Source organism: Balaenoptera borealis, assembly GCF_965194805.1.
Source record: "Balaenoptera borealis genome assembly, chromosome: 14".
Lineage (NCBI taxonomy): Eukaryota > Metazoa > Chordata > Mammalia > Artiodactyla > Balaenopteridae > Balaenoptera > Balaenoptera borealis.
This window is the reverse complement of record NC_138875.1, coordinates 17,438,678-17,451,365: the sequence shown is the minus strand read 5'-3', so window position 1 is coordinate 17,451,365 and position 12,688 is coordinate 17,438,678. Positions and strand designations below refer to the sequence as shown.

The 12,688-nt window shown below is 36.9% G+C and overlaps 1 protein-coding gene across 6 annotated transcripts in view; it reads left to right on the top strand.

Annotated features, from left to right (window-relative positions):
- The window catches only part of WDR7 (WD repeat domain 7), a 354,441-nt gene that overhangs the window by 270,709 nt on the left and 71,044 nt on the right, over nucleotides 1–12,688 (top strand). For all 6 annotated transcript variants that reach the window (XM_082353717.1, XM_082353718.1, XM_082353719.1 and 3 more), the window contains one exon: nucleotides 9,579–9,678. In XM_082353717.1, the coding sequence (XP_082209843.1) occupies nucleotides 9,579–9,678 (100 nt within the window). The remainder of the gene's footprint in view (nucleotides 1–9,578; nucleotides 9,679–12,688) is intronic.

Sequence of the window (12,688 nt, the reverse complement as noted above, 5' to 3'; positions counted from 1 at the left end):
AATGACAATGCTGCTGGCCCCAGAAGGGGGCCTCCTTAAAGAATCCTAGATGTTTGGTGTTACCCACAGTACCGTGATACATAATACCTGGCAGCAAAACTGCGTATCATTGGGCTTACGTTACAGATGATATCCTATTAAATGTGTCAGGCATTCTTCAAGTCCCAATCTCAATTCACTATGCTCAGGGCACATCAGTCTTTTTTCTATTCCTTGAATAAAGGCCAAACTTATTTCTACCTCTGTGCACTGTGCTAGGTTGGGCCAGTGTGGGCTGCTCAGCTCCATCCGGTCAGTCGGGGACTATCCCCGCCCTCAAAGGCCTTAAAGTTGGCTTGGCAGAGACAGAGTGGTAAATCAGAGAAACGTCACAACACTATGATAGAAGGGTATCCAGGACACAGAGAAGATTCCCAGGTGCTGTGATGGGAGGAACACAAAGGAGGGACCTGGCAGGTGTGCACAGGAGTTAAAAGGAGGACTGGTGATGTTTTAGCTGTAATGACCCATATGGGAAAATAATCTAAAAAAGAGGGGATATATGTATACGTGTAACTGATTCACTTTGCTGTACAGCAGAAACTAACACCACATTGTAAATCAACTCTACTCCAATAAAAATGTTTTTAAAATGATAAAAAAGAAAAAGAGAAAAAAAAAAGATGAGTGGTTGTTTATCAGTCAGAGAAATCCTCTGACTGCAAACCCTCAGCTATTTCCATATGCAAAATTGGCTGTCACTGAATGAAATACCATATTAAATGTGATTATAAATCTCTGACCAATGAATCAATGATCACTTTGCAAAAATTATAGTGTGTATTCTTTTCCATTGCATATTTCACTGCCAAGAATGAAGAAATTCTCAATCATAGACCCGAGCAATGTATTTAATGTCTCAGCTACTTGGGCTTCTTAGTAGGTATTAAAAAGACAGGAGTAGGAGTAAGGAGGAAACTAACTTTAAAGAACTCAGGATGTAAATTTCTCTAATTTACTGTAAGTGGATAAATCACCTAAGTTTTTGTAGTATAGACATTGAAATTTAAAGTATTTTATATGGTTTTCCTGTATTTAACTGATTATCTCTCAATTGGCCTTTTAATATGATTTTCATAGAAAATGTACTTTATGTTAAAACACTTTTATTCACCAGCATCCTCTAGATGTAATTATTGCTTACCAACAGTTCTTCCACTGAAAGATACTGGCACAGTGGCATAGCATACAGCCATTAAAAAGATTGAGGGCAATCCATTTCTACTGACGTGGAAAGATGCCAGTATAAGATAAATTTAACGAGAAACTAGCAAAGTTTCAGAAAAGTATGTAAAATAAAATCATTTTTGAAGCAGAAAACTGTATGTAAGGATTGATATTCAGGCATGTACATGCAGGTATACATATGAAGAAGGGAAAAAAATCTGGAAAGACACACCCCAAAGTGTTTCTCATGGTTACCTGGGGTGGTGGAGAGGGTTTGTCGTAAAGGATAACTTTCCTTTCTTAACTGTTTATTTTTCTGTAGTCTCTGTTTCTTTTTTACAGTGTGTATTCCTTTAAAATTGGACGTACTATGTTAGAATAATTCAAATTTAAAAAATCATTGGGAAAACATTAAAGCTATAACATAGATAAGATACAAAAAATTCAGAGTAAAATAAGTATTTAAAGTTTTGGACTGAATGGGGGAAAAGAATCCAGACAAAGAGTTAAAAGTCTGTATTTTCAGACATAGTTTACCTTTCCTTAAACTTTGTTATTATGTAGACAGACTGATTGATTCTGCTTTTCAAGTGAAAAGCTGAATCAGCTCTGTTCATTCTAAATGGGCACTTAAAATCCAGTAAGGAAATGAACACTGTCTACTTAGAACAGTGCATGAACTCATGTTTTTAAAAAAACTCCTCCAAATCTTTGGTTTGTGCTTATCTTGGATGGTGATAACAATAATGGGATGTAAACCAGCGTCTATGCTAACTTCCAATAAAATTCTTAAATTAGTTACTATTTTATAGGATACCTTTTATAATAAATATAGATGTTACTCCTATACTCACATGAGTAGAACTCCTTCTAAAACCATTTTAGTCCATATCCCTACTCCTAAAAACTCCCCAACAGACGACTGTCTTTCAATAGTAAAGTTCTTGATGAAAAAACAAATCTCTAAAGCTTCCGGAAGTATTCCATTTTACCGTATAACAGAAAGAATATTAAATTTTCACACTGTTGGAAATGATACAGAGAAGAGTTTCAAACCAAAGTCTATATCATTTGTATTAGCAACTTTAAGCTGAAACTGAGATAATTTGTTATTATCAGGTTATATCTGCAAATCACAAGTGTTTAAGAAATAGGCAAGTTTAAAATATTTGGGGGAACTCATTTCCCTTATTTATTAGCATGTTATTAGCACTTACTTGCCCTAGGAAAATAGCAAAACAACTACACCTTTTATATCCTTTCTGTGGTATATATTCAGAGATGCAAATGGTGATGATGATGATAATTATTGTAGCTACTAAAGTGTGTACTTACTATAGTAAGTACTTATTATGTGCCAGGAATGGTTCTAAGAACTTTACATGTATTAACTCATTTAGTCCTCATGACAATTATATCAGGTGCTATTACTGTTCCCATTTTATGGATGAGGAAGCCGAGGCATAGGTAAGTTACCTAATTTGCTCAAGGTCACACAATTAGTAGGTGGAAGAGTCAGGTGGTAAGAGACGTGTCTCTCAGCCATCATACAATACACTCTCAACAGGCACGGTATTTTTCCTTGCAGAAACTCTGCTTCCAGTTCTCCTTCTAACACCCCAGCTACAGCATGCCTATAGCAAGTTTTTTCAGAAGGAAAGTAGTTCACCAATTAAATACTTAGTGGTGTTGTTCAGGCGACATCTATTGATGATTTACAATGTGCAAGACGCTGAGTGGGAAGTTGTGACTCTTAAGTGGAATTTGCCAGTGTCCATCACCATCCCAGAATGAGGTCTCTTTACATTTTGTCTTTTGAACTAGTGCCCGTCACTGGAATGAAGCACTTCTAGAAAATATTCCCCCACCCTCCACTGCTCACACCCCCCAAAACTAACACAGCTCCCCTTGAGCTGATGCCTTCACCAAAGCCACTTTCGTGTCTCTGAATCGTTCAAACATATTAGCAACATGGAGACCCGGAGTTCTGTCGGGGGAGGTGTACAAACATGTCTGCAAGGTGTTTCCTCCTCTACAAAGCGCCCCCCTTGATTGCAGCTCTGACATCCCTGAGGGCTGTTGAGCAGTGCTCTGAGAACCGACTCCTGAACCTTTTAGGCCGTGGCTCCTCACATGGGGGCCCTCAGAAGAGCTCTCTCCCATCCCATCCTGGCCAACAGGGGACAAGGGTGTTGTCATTGGTACATTCTCGTTGTCAAACTGCACGTTGCTCCACTACAGAAGGCCTACCGTTCTTTCCTGCAGAACAGCTTTGCCTGTGTTTAGGGCTCAAATCTTGTCCATGGGTTATTGGGAGCACATCATGGATATTGAGGAGTCCCTTTCCTCATCTAGTATGCACGATGAATAAAGGGATGCAGTGTGTTGATTAGATTTTAAATAAATTTTGTTTTCATTAATATAAAAAATCTGCATGCATATCCTGCAGAGTGCAATCAAATGAACCAATCTAAAAAGTTATTTCATGCAAATTAAAACAAAAATGTGATAGCAATTTTTCCTTGTAGTGGCGAAAAAAGTAGAAAATTTGATAGTATCAAGTGGGGTCACTCTTTTACAGGGAATTGAAGGTAATCAAAATTTAAAATGTGTGTATGCTTGGACTTCCCTGGTGGCGCAGTGGTTAAGAATCCGCCTGCCTATGCAGGGGACACGGGTTCAAGCCCTGGTCCGGGAAGATCCCACATGCCACGGAGCAACTAAGCCCATGCGCTACAACTACTGAGCCGGCACTCTAGAGCCCGTGAGCCACAACTACTGAGCCCATGTGCCACAACTACTGAAGCCCCCGCTGCGCCTAAAGCCCGGCTCCACAACAAGACAAGCCACCGTAGTAAGAAGCCCGCGCACCACAACAAAGAGTAGCCCCTGCTCGCCGCAACTAGAGGAAGCCCACACCCAGCAATGAAAACCCACCACAGCCAATAGATAAATAAAAAATAAATAAAATTTTAAAAATAAATAAATAAAATAAAATGTGTGTATGCTTTAATCCGGAATGTTGCTTTGGGGAATCTATCCTACAAAAATACTCACCTACGTATACAAGGATCTATGTATAATATAACTTAAATGTCAGAAAGGGAAGAATTAAATAACGGAGTATAAGTGCACAGGGGTACAATGCAGGTGTGAGAAAGGATGACATGGATTCATGTATACTGATGTGGGAGGATGTTCCATGAACTATTGAGGGAAGAAAAAGAAGTTGTAGAATAATAGATGTAATCTGATACTATTTTTGTAATAAACATTAGAAAAAGCTGAGAAGATCCACCAAATTGTTAACAGTAATTAACCCTTGGTGAAGGAGGGAGTATGGGAGGAAAGACTTACTTTTTACTACATACATATTAGTGGTGGTTTTTTACAAGTGCATATTGCCTTAATACCTTTTAAACAAAGAGTCCAAAGTTTTTGAACCATTTTAAATCAACATCAAGAATTTGTAAAAAAAATAAAAAATAAAAAATAAATAAATTAATTAATTAAAAAAAAAAAAAAGAATTTGTAAAAGCAACTAGATAAGAGTTGCTCCTAATACCTCAACTACTCCTGGAAATATGTATACCAGTTCTCAGGACAGTGCCTGATACACAGTTTGTCCTCAGTAGTAGTTGGTGACTTGTAACTAGTTATAAATCATACTTATAGCCCATACATTCTTTTCCTTACATCCTTAGATTTTAGATGGGTTCATTTTAGCTGGAGATGAATTTTGGATTAGTTGAAGAGTGTTCCTTGTTGTATTTTAATGCTCAAGGACACTATATACAGTATTAACATCCTGAAATCATTGCATTTTATCAAAGTCATAGTTGAGAAAGTGATTTTACAGGTTTCTGTCTTTCTCCTAAATCATATCTCTGCTGAAAGTTGCATGTTTCCTCTTCCTATATTCTTCCAAATTGACTTTTAAGTTTCACACAAATTTCTCTTATTTGAGGGCCATTTTTAATAAAAATAAAAAGGTCATTAATTCAAGGGACACTATAAGTAGAGAATACCAAAGTTGTTTAGACTTAGGTATTGGGTGCTTGGCAAACTCTTAAGCAACATGATTTGCTCCAGGATCCTGCCCCGGAGTGGACCCAATACACATTTGTGTTTCACGTCATAAGCCACCCCGTTATGGGTGGGCACCCTGTTGTGTGTTACTTCTGAGGAGTTGATGTCACAAATATGCTTTGGAGAAATATAATAACCTATTCTAGTATTTAGTAATGATCGATAAGTGATTATTTCTTTTAATTATGTTTTGTGTGATACCATGTTCAGTGAAATTTATGTGTGCCTGTATAAATACCTGGCAAATTCTTAGAATAATTTTATTCCCAGAACATTTATACCAAAAATACATACTTTATTGTATGTATCATTATTTAGACTATATTTGCCTTCTTGAGTTTCAGACCAAATAATCTTTTCTAGTTCCCTAAGACATAATTAAATAATTTCCATTATGCAACTGTCAGTCTCATGCTAATGTACTCAGACTTCAAGGACCTTTACAGATATCTTTTTGTAAATCTGCAATTGTTTGTCTCAATTGAAAATACATTTTTTAGAAGGGTCATGGGGCTGCTTTCTGTTTCTTGATTTCTGCCTAACTTTTTTAGACAGTTTTTATTTCCTTTGCTGTTTATACCAATTATTATTTTAGACCTTATGAAATATTCAGTGGTCTTAAAAATTGATATGTTTAGCCTAGTTTATAAAGTAGTCACTGAAGGATAAGCATAGTGACTTGGACTTCTTACAGCATTAAACTTTGTACTGCTGTATGCTGCTTGATTGGACCCTGTTTATGTGTTCATACATTCAACAAAAAATAAAGTCTCTGATGGAGGGAAACAAGCAATAAACAAAAATTATTGTTTAATATCAAAGAGATGATAAGTACAATAAAGAAAAAATAGGATATTGGACTCAAGAGTAGTGGAGGAAAGGCTGCTGTATTAAATAGGACGGCCCATAAAGGCCTTCCTTATCAAGATAAACTTGGGACAGAGACCTAAATGAAGCAAGGGCACAAGCCCTGGAGATACCGGGCAGATGAGATTTTCAAGCAGAGGGAATAGCAAACGTTAAGCTCCGAAGTGGGTACACTCTTGGAATATTCACGAAAGCATAAGGAGATCAGTATGACCAGAGCAGAGCAAGCAAAGGGAAGAGGAAGTCCGAGAGGTGTTAGGGCCAGATCACGTAGGGTCTTGAAGGACGGTTGTGAACACACAGGAGAGTTGATTTGATCTATGGCTGAAAAGGGTCACTCTGGCTGCACGTGGACAGTAATGAAAGCAAGGAAATCAGTGACTTTAAAATTTTTGGACGATGGCCACCGCAGCCCCAGCAAGAAATACATTTTGCAACGTTATTCAATTCCACTTTATGCGTCTTTCATATACCTGAGTGGTAATGTTTCCTCTGACTTAACAGTTTCCTTGTTGTGGGCCGAATAGAGGAGAACCATTGTTGTAACTTGAGTATAACAGAAAGATTCGTGGCAGGTTGTTGCCCAAGAAATACTGCCCAAGTGCATGTTATCGATGCAGTGAACTAGAGACTGAGATACCATTTCCAGAAGGCTCAGCACAGATGAACCCTTACTCTGAGAGCCCTCCCCCCAAATTTTGGAGGAATTCAAGACTCCCATGTGGGATCAGGTCAAGACTAGAATAGTCTTAAAAACTAGGATGGATCCTGCTCTGCAATCCATTGATATACTTTTTGGGGTAGGGTCAAGTAATGTGTATCTCACCATCCTTAAATCTTGACAGCGCCCCAGTGGAGAACTGGTTTCAGGAGAAGAGTAGTCTGGGCGCATGGTGGGCTCTGGAAACCCTCAGAAGCGTTAGGCTCACTGCAACCAGTCCCCAGAGTGGACACTTGGGAAGCGACTGCATACATACCTTGGATTTCCTCTGTTAAAAGAGAGACTGTTAAAGAAATAAACAGCTTCACAAGAAATCCAAAGATTAAAAACATGCCATGAGACCTTCACTGTCCAGAATTCTTTAAGATATTTTAGGAGTATTAGTCTAGTAGTAAATTGCAAAGAATGAAAAATGCAGACCTGTAATATATGGTCCTTTCAGGCAGACTAAAGATTTGACACCACGAATAGATTTGATCTTTTTTTCTCCCATAAATAATGGTGTCTGTAGATGGTATAGAAGGTTGATATCCAGAGCATAGAAAATGGTCAGTGTAACAAAACTTTTAGATTCGAGTTTAACTAAGTAAAATTTTGTCAACATAAATGTATTTTACCAATGGTTTGTTTTGAAGAGGATTATTTTGAGGGGTAATTATATTCATGTTTTGCAGAAGCATTTGGGCAATACACCTGTTATGTCTGTGCAAAGTTTAATAGTGGACAACAAAATACCTCTGGAAATGTTATTTTCCTGTGGCTATTAACCTGCGCAGTATAGATATTTGTTAAAACATTTGTTAGCTATTATATTCCATGTTACTCTAATAGGATTTAAATTGTGTGGGCTTATGTGTGTTTAGATGTAGATGTAGACATAGGCATACATATAGATATATAGTGATGCCCAATACTTAGACCACTGTCATTATTGAATAACAAAATAGTGAACATTTTTAAACTCTTCTAAACCTCTTTTATTTTTGAGTATGGAAACATTAAATTTTGAATGCTGATTGCTGATTCCTGCCTTCTCTACCGAGGGCAGTAATAGGATGCTTTAGACAAGAGAAGCTTTTAAGAAACTTTTTACTAACGACTTAATAGTGGGGAAGCTTCATATGTGTCAGGAGCCTCCACTCCCCTTCCTTCCCTCAAACCTGTGTGCAAACAGAACGTCCCATACCTGAGCACAGCAAAAACCAGCGGGACATCCTAAAGTAGTACCTTTCATGCAACTAGAAATGAAGCATTCATCTTCCACTGAAGAGGAAAAAAGTTGCCTCATTGGGTGAGGCTTAGGGATAGGACAGAAGTATTGTTGAATCCATTACTTGGTAATAAGTATCAAACAAAAAGTTTAAACACTTAATAGCTTGTTTTCCAGATTTATAAAATATGTATGAATGTCATAATGTCTGTTAATGCCAAAATGGCTTTGTCAGACTGTCCCTGGTTTCGAAATGCTCACAAATACCTTCTCTCCCTCTCGCCCTCTCTCTCTCTGCCTCTCTTACCAGAATTTCAGAAATGGAGTCCTATGCCCTACTAGTTTTTTTACTCTATATCAATCTCAAGAAAGCATTAGAGAAATGATATTTCTTTTCTGTCATTTGTTTTGCCTCCCCATCCTGTCTTTTAAAAAAATAATAGCAGAAAATTTAGATTAGTAGCAGGGAATCAAAGAGAAAAAAGGCAAGGAATGTGTAGTAGAATTGATGTAATATCCTCAGAAATATTGAGGGTAGGCCACTTATTTATCTGGGTAACGCTCACTGAGACTATAGGACTAGATAATGGGAAGGCATATTCAAAACTCTTTGGGGACATAAAATCATACCTTATTTACACTTTTAATAATTTTTATTCTTACCTTCCCAGGCTCTAGCCATATGGCCATTAAATCATAACAAAGCATAGATCAGGAATTCGAATACTTGATCGTCATGAAAATTAATCTAGAAAAGTAAACAAATAAAAATAAATCAACCTTTTATGACCTTCAAGGCCTCCTCCCTAAATCCTATTTTCATGCAATGCCAAATCACCAAATATGCTTATTTATACTACCAATAGTCACAGTTATCATTTAGATAAACTGATAAATGTAGAAACTCTAGAGAATTTGCCAGATAACTTTTTGGTAGATAACTTTCTAATTTCATTCTAAATTATGGATATGAACGTTTAAGCTTAATATTTATGTAGCTTTTTTATGATTGTTCTGCTGGAAAGTATTTTGCATTCCTTAACACTGTAATAAACCATGAGAACATAATTAGATTGAATATGTAAGCCTTTTCATCTTTTCTATTTCTGTTCAAATAGAAATATTTGCAGAATAGTCACTGTAGCAAAACTGAGTTTTCATATTTAATCTTTTTTGTATGTGACCCTTATCTCTTGTTTCAAAATTCAAGGGTGTTTGTAATTAAGAAGTTGTTTTCTATTGAAAATAATCATTAACAGGCCTAAGCGGTATTCTGCATCATTTTTCTTTCAGTTGATTTTAAGAATTACTACAATGAAACATTTTTGAAAAATCTCAATATATTAATTACAGATATACATATAGTTATTTAAAAATATATATCAGAGCTGGCTTTAATCTTTGAAATGTGCTGCTGTCCACTTTGATGTGCAGGTCATCTCACCTGTTTTTTCGTTTTTTTTGTTGTTAAAATGTTCAATCCAGGTTCTACATGGTCAGCTATTATGAGCGGAATCACAGAATAGCAGTTGGAGCTCGCCATGGTTCAGTGGCCCTGTACGACATCCGGACTGGAAAGTGTCAGGTAAATAAATCATTGTGACTTCCTCTCCATAAAGTGCGCAAGTTATTGAAAGGAGTGAGAGACCAGCACTTCACCAGTTGATGTGCTGAGCTGCTGGAACATTATGGATAATGCTAAAGGGATCAATAGTTTAATGAAGGACTCAGAGAATATAGACCCCTACTGTCTTTATTCACTGGGAATGAAGAGTTGCCACAGATGGGTTCGTAATAGAGCCTTGAGTAAGGTGGTAGGTACTACTCACAAACCACTTTGCAATAAATCTTTTCTTCTTTTAAACAAAGTTTTCTGAATTTCTTATTTTTACCACGTGTTTTCTGAAAAAAAAATTGGTGATACATTATTATGATTAGTGGCTAAACAAAAATTGGTTTTCTGACTATGTAAAATGAGATCTTTAGCGATTATAAGACAGTGTTCTACTCAGAGTTCAAGAAAGGCAGAAATCATAATGGCATTTAGTGTGGATCTGTAAGGAAACTGAGGCTCTATTTGCAATACATTCCTTTTTTATACTTTTATAACTTTCTCTGCTTTTATAAAATTTCATTGTTTATGAGAAATTCTTCTCGGTCTTGATCTTGAGCACTTCGTTTTCCAAATGTACCAGTTGGGTAGATGGAGCAAGTCTAGCCACACTTTACATATAAGTGAATCGAAGCTCCCAGACTTTAAATCTCTATCCCAGAGTCACACTGTTAGTTAATGGCAAAAGCAGGGCTAGGCTTCACCCTGATCATTGTGAATTTATTGTGGTCATTGATAAATGGTTCCAAGTCATAACTTCTTATTTTTCACTGTAGCATCTATCAATGCTGATATATTCAATCAGGAATTAGGAATTGTATTCAACCGTAGTATTAGATTGATATATTCAACTGTATTAGGAATTTCCAGAAGGAATATGAAGAAATACATCAGGATGTAGCTAAATTTTAAATTGCCTCTTAAATTTAATAAACTATTAATTAGTTCTCCAAAAGTTTCTCTGGCGGCTTTCCATGAAATAGTTCTAAGAGATGGTAACAGGTATTGGGGGTAAAAGTTTCAGGGGTCAGACAAGTTTGGGGGTACCGTTCGAATTTAACACGTTTCTTTATGCAGGCCTTCTCAGAGGCTCTAATGTGTGAGTGTACATTGTGAATTTCCTGGAAGTGCGTGGAATATGCATCATTTGCCACACTGATGCAACTATTGAATATCCTTTGCGTGATTTTTTTTCTTTAAAAGACATTAACTCCTCATTGGTGACTGTATTTCTTTACTCTGAACTCTCACTTTGAGCAATGAAACCACTCTGAATGCTTGCTTGGAAATGAAGTTACATGTTGTCTATAACATTCTCTCCTAAGAGAGACAGATTCTTCAAACAGCATTTCAGAATCTCTTTTGGTAAATCAATTTTTAAAAATTGGAATGCAGTTGACCCTGAACACTGCCAGGGTTAGAGGTGCAGACCCACATGTAACTTATAGTTGACCCTCCTTATTCCTGGTTCCTCCGTATCCCTGGTTCTGCATCTGGGGATTCAACCAACCCTGGATGGTGTAGAGCTATAGTATTTACTATTGAAATCTGAGTATGAGTGGACCCTCGCAGTTCAAGCCAGTGTCGTTCAAGGATCAACTGTATATTATTATTAGCCAACTTGAGAGAAATAAGCCACAAACAGCAACAAGGTAAAGACAAAAAAAAAAATTGAATAAGGGGACCTTTTCAACTTTCTTTAAAATTGAAGTGAGGAAATCATAGAGAGGACACTATTGCCACCAACAGAGAGAAGAGTGAGACAGCGTGAGCACGGTGATGAAACCCAAAGAGGAGTGAAAGAAGAACAGCAATGAAGAACTAATGAGAAAGCACCAGACTGTCCTGAGCATACATTTCCTGACAGTTTTTTCCTCCTGCGTAGTCTCAGTGAAGATCTTGGTAACATGCGAGAAACATGAATAATTTGAATATCTTATTCTTTTTAACTAAATTATTTAAGAAACACTTACCAATCAATGACAGTCTTTCTTAACAGGAATTTGTAATGTCATTCATATTTCATTTTATTTTCTGTACATTATTTTACTACGCTTCGACATTTCAGTCTCCCCATGATATTTTTCTACCTCAGCTTCTTTATTTTGATACCCCAAACTGTCATTAGTGTCGAATGATGGAATAACCTTTACCTTCCAGTTCTGTGTGAAAGAGAAGGTTACCCTTTACTCTCATCACTCAGAGCATAAAAACAAAGCTAAATCTCTAAAATCAATCTTAACTACTTTTGCCAGTTACCAGTTTTATCCAGTGACAATGAGCTCGTAAGGGATTCTCTTAATTCTTTTATGGTATTAGTGTTGTAGTGTTTGAAATACGTGAGTCGACAGTTGAAACAGAATACACAAGTATAGTTGGCATGTGCAAAAAATGATATTTTAGAGGTGAATCAAAGGACTAGGAATTTTGAACTAGGAATGTAGTAAAGTATTTTTTGAATTAGCTATTGGAATCAGTGAACAGAGAGAGTGGGACAATTTTCCTAACATGAGCAAAGACATAGAGATGTGACATAAAAGATGTGGAAGGGATAATTAGTAAATTCACTGGACTGCAGGGGTAGATTGCAATTAGGTGGAAAGATAAGGGGCAACCACCTACATGATGAGAGTCACAAGTGATGGGAAGACCCGCTGTGGCCTGTCCAGGATGCCAGAGGCTGAGGAAATGTCCCTGGGCCCCGTGGAAGCAGAGGACCCATGGCTGAGGGAATAGGGGGAGGAACATATAGGTTCCCTGTCATCGTCATTAAATTAGTTGGTAAAGGATAGATAGAAAAGTCAAATCTCTTTTCCTTACCTTTTGGCATTGGCTTCTTTTTTTTTTTTTTTAAATCAGTTTTCTTATGACCTGTTCTCAAACTAGTACAGGCAATTATACAAAACCACAAGATAAATATGCATTCAGTCTGAAACAGGAATTTTACTTATATTAAGAGTTTACAAGCTATCGCCCAAATCTG